The 16562-nt window shown below is 35.1% G+C and overlaps 1 protein-coding gene across 1 annotated transcript in view; it reads left to right on the top strand.

Annotated features, from left to right (window-relative positions):
- Nucleotides 1-16562, top strand: part of Tmem131 (Transmembrane protein 131) — a 448968-nt gene that overhangs the window by 141121 nt on the left and 291285 nt on the right. Inside the window, exons 12-13 of the mRNA XM_090388275.1 lie at nucleotides 5389-5494; nucleotides 11290-11449. Of these exons, the coding sequence (XP_090244401.1) occupies nucleotides 5389-5494; nucleotides 11290-11449 (266 nt within the window). The remainder of the gene's footprint in view (nucleotides 1-5388; nucleotides 5495-11289; nucleotides 11450-16562) is intronic.

Genomic DNA, 16562 nt, shown 5'->3' with positions numbered 1-16562 from the left:
AGGCAAGACCCTCAATGGTCTTGAAAAATATTGTGCATTCAGATATGAATTTCGCTGACTGAGACAGAACAAGATTCAACTTGTGAGCATAGCAATGGGTAAATAATGCTGATGGTGCTTTTTCTCTTACTTAACTTGAATGCCATTACTGATGATGCTCCATCATATGTCTGTACTATAAATTTGTCCGCACAGATGTTGTATTTTTCTAAATTTTTAAATATGCATTCTCTTACACCAGTAGCTGTTCTGTCTTTAAGTTTGTCAAATCCTGTGAAGGCTTCTTTAATTTCAGAATCCAATACGTATCTTAAAACTGTGGAACACTGAGCTTTATTTGAAATATCAGTTGTTTCATCCACTTCTATAGCAATGAATGGGGATCTTGCAATCTCTTCCTTAATATTATTTTCTACAGCTGTTCCTACTGCTTCAATCAAGTCATTTTGGATCTTGTTAGAAACACCAGAAAACACTGATGATGTAAATGTTGTTCCAATTTTTTATCAAATTTTGCATTGTAGTTCGCTAACTCAATATAGTTTCCACAATTTAAAGAGGATTTTCCCTCATTATTACTGCCAAAAGCAAGTTCTTGTTTAATCAAAAAGCAAGTAGCAGATATTAATTTTTGCAGTACATCTCTATTCTCCTTTACCTTTTTGTTGTGAATTTCAGTGCTAAGCTTTTTCACCTTATCTATGCTCAAGTCAATTCATGTAGAACCAAATGTTTTCAATGATATTTGGCTTTCATAATGTGCAGCAAATCTTTCGTGTTTATTTTTATTATCATTAGCCACAGGGTGCAAGGAAGCGTGAGGCTTTTGCTGCACCAGCCAAAAAAAAAAATTGAGTTTCCCTCAGAGAGAGAGAGAGAGAGAAAGAACAAGAGTAAGAAATAGAAGGGAATCACCAAGAAAGAGAAGAATGATGATATCCAGCTCAGGACCCTGGGTGTGCCAAACCCATACTCACCAGATATGAGCCCCTGGGGAATTAAATATTGTTTACTTAGAGCATTAGACAATTTATTTAAATCACAATATCTGGTTCTTATCCAAACACTTTCACTGGATACAGAAAATAACAATCATGGGAAACAAGAGTATTTGTTGTAATACAGCCGCACAACCAACCTTTCTTGCTGTACCATGCGGTTTGAAATGTTCTTATTACTTTTGTCCCTTTACGCTGTCGAAGTTGTTTCAGTTCCGGTGTTGATCTTCCACTTTTAATCACGTTAGACTTTTTTTCGTAAGACAGATTAGAAAAATTTTTAAGAGACTCGCTGCCCATATTTGAAAAGGGATAAATTTTGAAATAAAGTATTTGTAAAGTAATAAAGTATCAGCTCTATCACTAGAGGCAAACGATGCAACAACACACATGCGTACACTCCTCACTCTGCAAAGACCAATGGCACACTAAAGCGAAGGCAGGAATTATTCTGCCTTTGTAACACAGTATTTCATGCATCTGGAGGCTGCTTAACACGGCACGTGATTTAACAATTTAACGCGTTAGTATATATATTGAGGTTGAAAGACACGGTGAAATTGTGCCTGTCTAACCTCAAAATATGCCCATTTACTAAATAATACATTAAATTTCATGCATTAAATTAATATTTTTATAATGAATTGGAAATCATTTATTTTTTATATTTAATAATTAAAATTTATAATTTTAATCTGGCTAGGCACTGCCTAACTTGCCTACCCAGAGGGCACGTCCCTGATTGTACACATGATTTGGGTGTGTGAATTGTCAATTTATATGGTCCTCAAACCTTGGGGCTCTACCATTATGTATTATTACCTTCCGTGCTCATTTTTTGTGTCTAGACAAAATAGCTTGTTGCTTATAAGTTTGTTTACACTAATTAGTGAAATGTTCTTGCTTAATTACTATGTATATTCTGTGGGGTCTCTCTCTCTCTCTCTCTCTCTCTCTCTCTCTCTCTCTCTCTCTCTCTCTCTCTCTCTCTCTCTCTCTCTATCTATCTATCTATCTATCTATCTATCTATCTCTGGATAGTTGGTTTTCACCTTGTAGCTGGCCTTGCTCTGGTCCTTGGCTCGCACTTTTTTTTTGCCTGGCCTTTGTCAAAGCTCTGTATCTGCACGGTGAAACAAGGGAATTAGCATTAGCATTAGCAGAGGCATTTGATGCAAGAAAGCAAGCTTATGCAGCATCAGCCAAAAAAAAATAAATAAATAAATAAATAAATAAAAAAAAACCACTTCCACTTTACCCCTCTGTTCGTTCGAAATACCTGTCCAGCTGAGCCTTAAACTTATTTAGGCTATCAACTTCCACGACAAGGGATGGAAGTCTATTCCACCAACCAACCACCCGCTGGCTAAAGGCAAATTTCCTCACGTCTATCCTACATCTGTCTTTCTTCAATTTGAATTTATGCCCTCTCAGGTGATTATTCTGAGCAAGAGGAAGAATCCCATCAGCATTGAGCATGCTCAAACCATTCAAGGCTTTATACACCTCTATCAGATCATCTCGCTGGTGCCTAGTCTCCAGACACTGTAATTTGCAAAACTTAAGCCTTTCTTTGTAAGAGCACCCCTTTGTTCCATTCACTAATCTTGTTGCCCTTCTCTGTACTCGTTCCAGCATCTCTACATCCTTCTTGAAATGAGGCCTCCAGACCTGTATACAGTACTCAAGGTACTGTATACAGGTCTGGAGTGCCTTATACAAGGGAATAATCACCTCCTTATCCCTGCTAGAAAAATTCCTATATATCATCGACAATACACCATGAGCTACTCTTGCACCCATCTGCACTGCTCAGAAAACTTCATATCTGCCTGTACAACCACCCCCAGGTCCCTTTCATTCTCTACCACTGTCAGTGTAGTACCACAGAGTTGATACGTTGCTCTGGGGTTGCTGTTTCCCATATGTAATACTTTACATTTGTCAATGTTAAACTTCATTGCCACCTCTCAGCCCAAATTCTAAACTCCTAGCATTGGTGTACACGCAAGTATACATGCACCTGTTCTTTTTCTTAGCTACCCTAACACAACCTATGTGTTTATTTGTACCCCAATGATTCCCAGCAGTCTCTGAAATATCCTGCATCTTATTTTCCAGGCTGTGGCTCATTCCAATAGAAGCAGTGCAAGAATCACTTTCACCTCTGCCAGTGGCTACTGTTAATCTATTAGTCCTTATCTCCCCCCCAATCTAGCAGTTTTCCGACCCACCTAACACTGCCTCGATAGCATCAGCAAACATTCTTGCGCCCTTTCTATTTAAGTGTATCCCATCCCTGTAGAAGCAGTCTCTCCTGTTAACAAGTACAGAGCAGGCTGAAAAAAATTCTACCCCTTGAGCCTTGCACAATCTCTCCAGGGCACAATCTTTCCAGGTGAAGATGAACTAACGTTCCGGTTGTCACCGAAACAATTACGCATACATACATACAAGGGAGCTGTATGCCTGTCAGTGAATACTTGGCAGACATTTACTACTATCTAGAGAGAAGTGAAAAGAAAAGATAGATTTGAACAATTTCAGCTGATTATGCCACTGTGAAATGGAAAAAGATTTTTAAGCTTCTGTGTACCCATTGGCTGTTTTTGGATAAATGCTAATTAAACTGGTAGCACAGTGGCATGCTTTGACAAGTGATTTATATTTAAATACTATAGTAAAATCTCATTAATACAAACTTGGTTTATACAAAGTACTCATTTATATGAAACACATACCATTTACCCTGCAAAAGGATAGGCTTTTCTATGTAAATACAGGGTGTCTCAAAAATATTGGTACAAACGTTTAGGGGAGGTAAGTAACATCTAAAGGAATGCGAATCGAATAGGAAACCATAACCGGAAATGTCACCGTAAGTCGGTAGATGGTGCTGTTCGTCAGTTCGCGAGAGCGAAAATTTCTGGTTTACTCATTCAAGCAGTAGTCGCCGCACGAAGAGCATGCATCGATATACGAACTGTGACCTGGCAGACATGCACCTAGTGTATGGATTAGCAGAGGGCAATGGACGAGCCGCTTAACGAATTTATGGAGAACGCTTCCCAGACAGACAGACATGTACCGAACCACCGTTTGTTTGCACGTGTGGTTGAGAATCCCCGTTTTAGAGAGACAAATAGCTTAGTTATATAGCAAAAATTTCAACTTCCGAAGTCTTGGAATGAATAACTAAAAAACAATGTGTTATTGGGTTCACATTACAATATTTTCATGATACAATGGTGTCTCCAGAACATATTAATATCGTAAAGCGGGGTGCTATATTGTGTAGCTAGATGTGTGGTTTGAAATGCAGTATTTATTATTGTTTAACATTCATTTTTTTGCATTTAATATTCATATTTTCAATTTTGTTGATACTTGAAAAAAATAAATAAATCTCGTAAACCTGGGAACTCGTAAAGCGAAAACTCGTACATTGGGAACTACCTGTAATATATTGTTAAACTCATAAAATTGTAATAAAATTATATAATATAATAATGTTAATCAGTCTCCTGATAAATGGATTTAACTTTATAAACTTAAATATAAGTAGAAATTATTTATCTCTGTTTTAGTATTGGTAAAATGATGCAAGGAAGCAAAGATTATACAGCATCAGCCCCCCCCACCTCAAAATACCACATCATTTGCCTGTTCCTGCCAATAATTTGTTAAAACCTTCTTTATAATTTATTCAGACTACCCACTCCCACAATGCTATATGGAAGTTTATTCCAGCAGTCAATTACTCTGGCTGAAAGTAAATTTCCACATATTGATCTTGCAGCCATTGTTTTCCAATTGAAATTTCCCCTTGTGTGTGTGTCTTCTGAAAAAGAGGAAAGACGGCATTAGCTTTTAGTTTACTTATCCTTTTAAAGCTTTATACACTTCAATTAGGTAACCGTGTATAGATACCTAGTTTCTTTCTTGGTAAGAATATCCTTCAGTGTCCTCGCCGAACTTCTTGCTCTAGATCAGTGTCATTCCTAAAATGAGTTTTTCCAAACCTGTATGCATTATTCTAGATCTGACCATTACCTTATACAGTTAAAGCCTCTTTATTTTCTGTTTGTTTTTTTGTTTTTTTTTTAATTTCTGTTATAATTAATGTAAACTGATGATTAGACCTAACTTCCACTAAAATGTATGTCATTGTTAAAATTCAACGTTTTTGTGCTTTTTAGTTTCTTCCAGTTGTAAGCTGATCTTATATTAAAATTTATCTGGTTTCTGATTTTTGAAAATAGGATGATAAGCGAGAACAAAAGATTTAATACTTTTAACTTTTAAAGTGGCTGGGAATAAAAAAAAATTACTTAAAAAGTGAAGTTTTTGGAGAGCATTAATTTTACATTTTATTTAATCTTTCTTTTAGCATCAAAAGTGTCTCATTCAAAACAGTGTTTTGGAAAAATTGTAGTTAAATCGAAAAATAACCAATTCAAGCTAACTATTCCATATCAAGTAACTCTACTTAAAGGGTAAGTTGATTTTTAATTTCCCATCTTGTTTATTCCTTCATAGTTTCATCAGAGGGCACTGTCACTGAAATCTCATTTATCAAATTACTTTCTTCAAATCAGTTCTTATGCAAACAGGGATGTCATCTGTCTACATTACCTGTAATTTGTGCAGAAGGTAATTTGTTATTATGTGCTGATATTTTAAAGTATTATCTCAACTAATTGACATTACAAAGAATTTAAACAACTTTACCATTTTTCCATCCTCATATTTTACATTACTGTCTGGTTTGTTACATGTATGTTGTTGTGGCATTTTTGTCAGCCTTTTCTGTAAAAAAAAAAAAAATATATATATATATATATATATATATAATTCAATTAATCCAAAAATTAAATAGAAAAATAGAAATTAATAAAAATAAATAGGAAAAAAATAGTAGGAAATTAATTTCTTTTAATTGGCTTAATTTTCTAAATTATTTTAGGAATGTTGCTTCAACAACGTTCTTCTTCTTTACCCCCCCCCCCCCCCCCAATATATTTTTCTGTTATTGTTATGTTATTTTATTTATTTGACTAAGTTTTTTTTTTTTTTTTTTTCACTCTACTGGTTTGTCATGCTACTGGGAAATATCCTATTTTAATTTAGCTTATATATATATATATATATATATATATATATATATCTTTGTAAAAAGATTAATAAATGAAGATTAAAAATTTGTGATAAAAGAGTTTTGACTATACTTTATTATATGTATTAATATGTATTAATATACTTCAGTCACAGCATGGATTTGTCAAAGGGCAATCTTGTCTGACCAATTTGATTGGATTCTGTGATGCAGTCACAAAAGAACTGGATGCAAAAAGTAATTTGGATATCATATACAGTCAGTTCTGCTATAACACGGTACATGTTCCTAAAAATCTCCACGTTATGCCATTCTGTGCATTAAAAACAACAGGGCTCACGGGAAAAATAGGGATAGAGGCAGAGCACTCAAAAAAAAAAAACGTTTAGTGGTAAGTAAAACACCAAAAAAAGTTAGAACCCAATAAAATTATTACACAGGTTTAAACATCTTAAATTTCTAATAAATAAATAAATATTACAATAAATATAGCACTGTAATATATACATACTAATTGATATTTCTATTCACTGACATTTTTTTTTTTTTTTTTATTGTAAAATTTAAAACCACAAAAATGATAAGTAATCAATAACGATGAACATGATACACACACACACACATTGCATAAGTGAGATATGCAGTAACAATTTCATGCATTAAAAATAGGCAGCTTAAAAAATAGGAATGAACAGAAGATTTTGAAAATTTATTGTTTTTTATATGATTGAAGTTTTCATGAAAAGTACAACACATTTCACCAAAATAACATAAAACCCACAGAATTCCAGCTATCAGTATTATCGCAAATGCAATAAGATCGAGTTTACTATTCATTTATAATTAGATTGCACTAACAGAAAAGCCAAAAAAAATGGGACCTGCGAATTGTTTTTATTGTTTTATAGTAGTGACCTCCAGAAATGTACTCCTCTGCTCACACTATCATGCCTCATGAATTTCTGTTCAAACTGAAAAATGTGAGCTCCTGAAAACATGATTTGGCCTACAATAACTTATGAATACAGCAAATGACAACAGTATGTCTCTGAACAATACAACTACAGTAAATGAGAAATATAGCTATCACACGTTTGACATTTTTTAAGCTTTGTAAACTTGTATGAATTCTGCACAGGTTGCTACATTCAGTTGAGTGCCAAGTTTTGCATTCACCTGCTGTTACTTGCAGATGAAATCGTGCATGATCCAATGCAAAAACCGTATTATATTCACATTGTTCCCTAATATATCAGTCGTATTTGAGCAAATTATAGTTGCCAAAATGCATGTTATAACAGAACTGACTGTACTTGAATTTCAAGAAAGCTTTTGATACTGATGCACAAAATAGACTGCTATACAAATTGGAGCAGTGTGGCATTAAGGACAAGTTATTGCTATGGATAAAGGAATGGTTAAGTGGAAGAAGACAGTTATTATCAATGGACACTGCTCTTTTTGGAGCAGTGTCCATTGGAGAACACTGGAGAAATCCTCTGGTAATTAATGTTACCAGAGGAGTTCTCCAGTGTTCGTTGCTGAGCCCATTGTTGTTTTCTGTATTTATTAATGATATTGATGAAGATATGTCAGGCTTATGTCTAAGTTGCAGATGATATGAAGGTTGGCAGTGTAGTTAATGACAGTATGCTATTGCAACAAGATCGAAAAATAGAAAAATTAGATAATTGGGCTGAGAAATGGCAATTGAGGTTTAACATTGACTAATGGAAACTGCTGCATATGGGTACCACACACAGTACCAACTGTGTGGCACTACACTCAGGGTAGTGGAAAATGAGAAGACTTGTAGGGGTGGGGATCAGATGTGAGGTTCTCTGAGCAGTGCAGATGGGCTGCCAGAGAACAACTCACGGGGTTTTGTGAGAGATATACAGTAATTTTGCTGGCAGGGATAAGGAGGTGATTATTCCATTGTACAAGGCAGTGGTCAGGCCACATTTTGAGCATACAGGTCTGGAGGCTCATTTTAGGAAGGATGTAGAGCTGCTGGAGCAGGTACAGAGAAGGGCAGCAAGAATGGTAAAGAGAACAATGAGCTGCTCTTGCCCAGAAAGGCTCTGCAAATTACAGCCAGCTTCTGGAGACTAGGCACCTGGGAGACGATCTGATTGAGGTTTAAGCCTTAAAGGGATTGCGCAAACTCAGTTCTGATGGGATTCTTACTCTTGCTCAGCCTATGCACATTTGGGAGCATAAATTCAAATTGTGAAAGGATAGTTGTACAATAGTGTATAGATTTCCTTTAGCCAGCAGGTGGTGATTGTTGGAATAAATTTCCATCTGATGTTGTGGAAGTGGGTAGCTTGATTAAATTCAAGGTCACTATTGGAGGGGAGTGATAGGCGAAATGGGAAGGGGGTTTTTTTTTTTCTTTTTTCTTCTCTTTTTTTTTTTTTTTTTTTTTTTTTGGCTGCTGCTGTATAAGCTTGCTTTCTTGCATCATTTGCCATACTAATACTATATACTTTTACTTATTTTGCAGTCTTATAGTTAACTCACATATTTACTGTATGTAGATTATGGTATTTGCATGGAACATGAATGTTGGGTTAATTTTATTGTTCCCTAATTGCTTGATTGCTAACAAGGAAATTAAATTAAAACTACTCCCCCCCCCAATGATTTTACAGGATTGCCTTTTATTAAATATTGTTTTCTTAACAACATTACAAACTTAGAGGTAACCCTAATCTGCACTCTTCATCTTTATTATAGTACAGGGCAGTTGAAGCTTTTGCCCTGAATATATATTTGTTATTTATTTGATTCTGCACTGTTATAGAGCAAATTAAAACAGCTTGTGAGGGAAAGACAAACACAGGTAAGGACAGACACAAAGTTTTCAGCTACTTGTATTTGGTTGTAGTTATGATTAGCTTAAAAGTCATTGGCACAAATTTCATCAATCGACAGTTCATCATTTTCGGATTTGGAATTTTTTGTGCAAAGAAATAAATGAAGTAATGGATGTTTTTGCACCATCAGATCTTTCAGTGTCGATGTGAGAGAATATTCAGCCATGTTAGAAAGTTAAAAACTAAGTTCATATCTCTTTCCGATGTGCTTTGTAAATGCTCCTGAGGCTAGACTGAAGAGTTTTTGTTCAAAACTTTAACTGCATTTCTGAAGAGGGCAAAGTCTAACAGTATCTTTCTTGAAGCAGTCAATCAGTTGATGTCTAATAGAATATACAAACAGAAATCCATAGACAGAAAAATGTTACGTAATCTCCGATATTTAAATGCATACTATATTGCTAAACAATCCTGTGGCTGTATTTAAATATATGTGTATGTCACTAGTGAAATTTAATTTCTTGTGCAGTATGGACTTTAAAAAATCTCTTGTCTTTTCTGAAAAATTTTTTCCTTCTGCTTACAAATGCCTAATCTCTTTGAAAGCCAAACTTTGGCAGCTATGCTGATGATTTCATCGTCACAACATTGCAGGTCACATTTTTGCATTTTCATAGCCACATTGGGCATTATTGTTTTGCTAAATTATATTTGCTAAGTTATCCATGGTTTATTCTACTTGCTTTTGATATATCTGTTCTTACTATTGTGGATTCTGCAGTTTTTTTACATACAGTTTTACCATCGAACATTGTGATATTTCAATTATTGTGGTTTATAATTGTATATTTTTATGTTTTAAAATAATTTTTGCAATCTATCTATTTATATTTAAAATTTTATTGTTTCACATTTACTATATAATATTCGGTGTAGATACACCATAGTTAACCCATAAATTTGAACTACATGTGTAGTGTAAAAGGCATCGTTTTAATAGTATCTCATATTGTGGGTGCCTTCACAACGAGCGCACCCACTGATGATGAAGCTCACTAGCTTTGAAATGATCGTCTGGATGGTGGTATCCTCTGAAAATAAATAACAGCAGTTTTCTCTACTTGAGAAGCGTTATTTATTTGAAGTAGTGCAATACCAGCTATCTCGTTGTGAAGGCACCCACAATATGAGATACTATTAAAACGTTACCTTTTACACTGCATACGTAGTTCAAATTTATGGGTTAACTATGGTATATCTACCCCGATATTATATAGTTAATTACCAAAACCCATAAGGATTATGTCTTCACATTTACTGTATATCAGTTTTACATTATCTGCATCATTACAGTTTAATATATGTTTATATTTTAGCAATATTTGCCTCTGTGACTTTGCACAAATATATGTTTTCTATGTATTCTATACCTTTTTATCCTACAGTTTCTTAGCCAGGTGGGCAGGAGCAGCAGTGCGTAGCACACACTTCTTGATTAGACTGGGGTTCGAGCCCGTGCCCACCAAATATGGAGGATGCGGAAACAAAATAACAAACAACCTACAGTTTCTATTCACATATTTCTTTCTTATCTGTTTTGTGAGTTGTGTATACATATGTATAGAGTATGTAAATAGAGTAAATGTTATTTGTGTTCAGTGTTTCTTGTGTACATTTTCTGATGTGGATATTTTTTTATGAGCTAGGTAGCGTAAACCTACCTCCATTTGACAGGAGTGGTAACCATGCCACAGAGCTTGATAAGTTAGATGATGGCAGGGATTAAATGGTCAAAACAAAAAGGAGTTCTGTCTGCTGAATAATCAGTAATACTTCTGGAATGTCAGCGTTATATTTAGCAATAGAATTTTTCTTGACTAGATGCTGCCCTGCTTGATACCTGTCTTTTCTGGGGATAACCCTGACATATATAGAAAATGTGCTTATATCTTCTCTGCTTTAAAAAAAAAAAAAAAACTAGGGTTATTTAATGATCCCTCACTTACAACTTGTGCCACTCCGTATTGCACGAAGTTCAGATTTCACTTCATGTCTTTTTTACAGATGTTTTTGTAGACAATGAATTAGCATCCATAGTTTTCTTTCAAAGAAATACATCAGAAATGTCACCAGTGGTTATGTAAAAACTAATTTTTAACAAAAGTGTGAATTGTTTTCTGTTGTTGGATGGATGGATATTTTAATTCTTGACACATTGTCAGCATGTAATTTTCTCTTACCATGCTGTGATATTCAATTTCTTATTACTGCTAATACTATTTAAAAATTAAACAACAGTTTCAACATCTAAATTCAATTGGGTTCTATACTAAATTATTTCACTTTTTTTTAGGTCATTAGGATACAATACAAGTGCTACCAAGTTTTATGTATCGCAAGATAGAAGAAATAATAAAACACAAATTAGGCAGTTAAATATTACTAATAATTTCAATTTTACAGTAGTCATTCATAGTATCTCTCTTCCAGAAGAAGCTAGACCTCATTTTTCTGTAAGTATATGAGAAATTCTTATGGAAATTTCTTTTATAAAAAAATAATAATAATAAATAAATAGGTGGTAGCAACTATTCATGACTATAGTATATTGCTTAATTTTACTTTCCTTCATTAAAACTTATATTTGCTTATGGTTAAGAAACCATGATAACATGGTAAATTGGCAGTTTCTGGGAGTACAGGAATATACACTATAGCACCTAAGTTGGTTACCCTTATTACAGGAAATTGCAAATATTTAGGCTTATAAAGGTGATACTGGTTATTTCAAAATACATTTCAAATGTATATGCCATACAACTAACTCCCAAAAAGAGTTAACAGAATTTTAGAAGTGAATGGCAGTTGGATAACATGTGGAGAAACTTGTGTATACTTATTGCTCAGGAATTAAACATCCCCAAGTTGACATTTGGCAACATGCTGAAGAAATGGAAGGCCAGAAGAGACCACAAACCCAAGAAATAACCAATTTCCAGTTAGGCATAAATATATAAATGACTGACAGGATCTAATACAACTCCAAAGCTTAATAATAAAAAGACTTAAGTTTGAAGCTGTGAACTGCCAAAAAGCAAACCTGCAAGTGTTTTCATAACATGCACAGAGTTGCATGCTATGAATTTCGAGAGAACAGCTGCAGTGTACAAACCTTTAATAACAAAAACAGATACACACCATTGATTGGTATTGTGGATGGAACTGGAATCTGGACTATGGATTAGTGCCATTCAATCCACCTATTGAGTAATAAGTCACAGTACACACTCTTATAGTCAGATGAATGTGTTTGGATATGGAGGGTGCTGGGTTTTCTCCCAATACTGCCTGAGTAATGAGCATTCTTCATAGAAGGAGGAGAGGTATAATGAGTTGGAGGTTTCTTTCATGATATATGCTAGGTTCACCTGGTCACATTGCATGGAATCATGAATTCTGCATCTGTATTGATGTTCTGTTCTGAACAATTCCGTGTTCCCTGCATTATGGCAGTTTCATGGAAGTGGCTCTTACACCATCCAACATGATAAAAAAAACAAATATACACAAAGAAACTTTAAAGAAAAGTAGTACCATACTGCTTTTCTTTCAAATTGATAAAAAAGCAATTTGCTCCAGAAGCTTCTTTGTGTATATTTTTTTATTACTTTTGGTCCATGTTACAATCTTTCATCCAACGTGATAAATCTCCGTGTCACAAAGCAAGGGCTGTGCATATGTGACTTAAAGCGATTGCAATGACTAGCACAGAGCTTTTGGGATGAGCTGGAATGCAGAATTAGAGCAAGGTTACAATGTCCTTCAATTAGTGGAGCTCACAAATGCTTTAAAAGAGGGATGAGCTTTCTACCAGAAATTGTCAGCCTTTCACAACTGATCAAAGCAGTTATTATGGCCAGTGATAGACTGACATTATCCTAATTTCTTTGAATAAATGAATATTTTATTTGTAACTACAAGTGTCCCATTACTTTTGCTAGGGTAGTGCATGAGTTGAAATCCAAAAAATTTTGACATGTAATAAAAAAGAAGTAAATAATAATAATATAATATAATAAAAATGGTGTCAACCACCAGCTACTTTGTGACATTGCCTTCAAAATAGTCCCTTTGCAAATGTAATACTGCTTTGTTCATCAATTTTGTCATTTACCAGAAGTAACACCTATTTTAATATCCCATGCAGTGATTTTTGATTTTTGTTTATCTCTAAAATATTAACTCTCACTTTGAGTTTAAATTGTGTTTGGGAAACAAAAAGAAGTCACAGGGACCTGAATATGGAAAGTATGAAAAGTTGGGGACCTGGGCTATGTTGATCATTCATAGTATCTGCAATGTTGCATATTATCAGAAAGGCCTTGTACATTGGGAATAAGCATAATGAAATAAATCATACAACTAACATACAGGCGCCTCCGTAGCCAGGTGGGAAGGAGCAGCAGTGCGTAGCACACGCTTCTTGATTAGACCGGGGTTCGAGCCCGTCACCACCAAATACGGAGGATGCGGAAAGGTCAGGGAATGACCACCGCATATCCCGGAGCAATATGGCCTTAGTTGCTAATGCTCCTAAAAACCAAATAAACAACAACAACAACAACAACAACAACTAACATAAGAAATAAAACTTTATTAAAATATGATGAAAAATAAAGTACAGTATAAAGAAAAGTTTTTAAAGATAAAACATAAAAATAAAAGTTATAAGAATATACAGATAAATGATGAAAGTGATAAAAATATTAAAAGAAATAAAAAATATATATATAAACACAAAGAAGCTTTTGAGAGCAAGATGTCCCTTTATCAACTTTAAAGAAAAGTAGCATGGTGTGCCATCATTATATAGCAGAGAACTAGAACACATGTGATGCATTCACAATCACCAAACTAATACAGATTGTAAATGGTTTTTAAAAAAAGGTAGAGAAGAAAAGGAGAGAGAGAGAGAGAGAGAACATCGGCTGTAAAAATGGGATGATACATTAGGCCCATTATAAGTTTGCTATCAGTCATTATGTTGTAAAATAACTGCTTCCATAATGGGGTGCTGTTGGCTCTTTGATTGCAATTAATGGTGGAACCTACCACACCTATATGGAGAACTTCTAACAAGGAGTGATGACGAGAATTATGTGCATGGTATAAAATTTCAATATTGGAATGTGGGTTCCAGTTAATTTGCTGCTCACACCACTAATGCTTGGCAACAGTACTAAAAGTGATAAAATGAAATATACACAAAGAAACTTTAAAGAAAAGTAGTACCATACTACTTTTCTTTCAAGCTGATAAAGGAGCACTTTGCCCCAGAAGCTTCTTTGTGTATATTTTTTTATTACTTTTGGTCCTGTCAGCTTTAAAGAAAAGTATACAGCTTTTTGTTAAAGTTGATACCAATACCAATTCCAAAAAACATCCACTACAACAGAAAATTCAATACCAAGTATCAAAACTCCATGAACAAGGTCATAATATTAGGTTTTGTTGGATCCTAAGTATATATGGTAATCCAAATATCTGGTAATCCGAAGATCCGAATATATGGTAGTGAACAAGCAGACAGAGTTGCTAAAGAAGCCAATAGCATCATTTCTTATGCAGAAATGATGCTATTGGCCAGGGATACATCACTGGAAACAGGAATAGCAAGTCTTAACCAATAACAAACTGCCTCAAAATAAAAATTTACTCCAACCATGGAAATCCAGCATACAGCAAAACAGACATGACGAAGTGATACTTGCAAGGTTAAGAATAGGACACACTCATTTCAGCCACTGTTATCTCTAGTGAGGAGAGGTAACATGTCCTACATGCTACACAGAACATACAGTGGCACATCTACTAATTACCTGTCCAGCTTTTGCAGCCTAGCACCGAAATTGCTTTAAAGATTTAAAAACCAAGCATCACTCCCTCACTCTCAAAACTATATTGGAAGACAGGGAAAAATATAACAGATATTTTTCAGTTCCTCAAAGAAATAAACTTCTATAACAAAATATGAAATCATATATTATCGCTACATTAGGCTATACACACTCTTTGATCCATGGAAATTATTTCCGGCAAAATAGAAGCACAAACAGAACTGCCATATAAAACCTTCAAAGTGCATTTTAGCCACTTTAGCTCTTGTGCCAAGAACTCATAAATCAATCAATCAGTTGTCATTAGTGTCATGAACAACCCTGCCAACCTTCGTCGTTTGCAAACTTGGACATTAAACCTTATAAATATCTTCATTATTAAATACAGAAAATATCATTAATAAATACAGAAAACAACAATGCGCCCAACACCGAACCCTGGGAGACTCCACTACATTCTCTGTCTTCTCCCATTCAACCACCCCTTTATCCATAGCAGCAGTTTGCCCTCAGTGCAATACTTCTCCAGTTTGTACAGTAGTCGTCCATGTGCAACAGTATCAAAAGCTTTACAAAAATTCAACTATATGATATCAAAATTATTTTTTGCATCCAGTTCCTTTGTGACTGCATCATAGTATCCGATCAAATTGGTCAGGCAATGCTTTCCCTTAACAAACCCATGCTGTGTCTGAACTATACTGCAGTCTTGTCTAGATTGTCCTGCATTACTTCTTAAAACCAGAGACTCCATTAATTTCCCCAGAACAGAAGTAAAACTTAAGAGGTCTGTAATTACTTGTGTCATCCTTTGATTCCCCCTTTGTGAATCGGGGACACATTTGCACATCTCCACTGCATAGGGACCTCCCATGAGTCCAAAGAAGCTTTTATAATTATTGCTAAGTATTGGCTTACTTCCTTTTCCACCTTCTTTAATATAACTGGATAGATCCCATCCACCCCAGGATTTCTCCTCCACTTTGCTCTCAGTTAATTCAAAATCATATAACTCCCCCAGAGTTTGATAAACTTCGGGCATTCCCCTCCCTGAAAATCTCCTCGTGTGAATGTAGATGTGAAATGCTCATTCACTTTATCAGCCAGCTGAGGAGGATCATCAACAGTTGAACCATCAATATCAAATAGACCAATCTGATTTATCCTTTTCCTTCTAGAGTTTACATAATTAAAGAACTCTTTGTTGTTTTTCTTTGCATCTTTTGCCTGGCGCCTCCGTAGCCAGGTGGACAGGAGCAGCAGTGCGTAGCACACGCTTCTTGATTAGACGGGGGTTTGAGCCCGTGAGCCACCAAATATGGAGGATGCAGAAAGGTCAGGGAATGACCACCGCATATCCCCGGAGGGAGCAATATGGCCTAATGCTCTAATATGGTTGCTAATGCTCCTAAAAACCAAATAACAACATCTTTTGCCAAGGATTTCTTGTAATCTGCCTTCGCCTATCTAATCACCTTTGTGACTTGATTACAGATCTACCATGATAGATTACAGATCTACAAGATTACAAGAACTACAAGATTAGGGGAGGGGAATTGGACTCAGGGGAGGTACCCATTGACTGGAGATGTGCAAATGTGACCCCAATTCACAAAGGGGGATCAAAGGCTGACACAAGTAATTATAGACCTGTGAGTTTAACTTCTGTTCCCGGAAAATTAATGGAGGCACTGGTGAAAGAAGCACTGCAGGATCATCTAGACAAGAC

Source organism: Mastigoproctus giganteus, chromosome 2 (genome assembly GCF_048544385.1).
Source record: "Mastigoproctus giganteus isolate SK-2022 chromosome 2, ASM4854438v1, whole genome shotgun sequence".
NCBI classification, from domain to species: Eukaryota; Metazoa; Arthropoda; class Arachnida; order Uropygi; family Thelyphonidae; genus Mastigoproctus; species Mastigoproctus giganteus.
The sequence above is the reverse complement of the archived record's forward strand: the minus strand, read 5'-3'. Positions and strand labels throughout refer to the sequence as shown.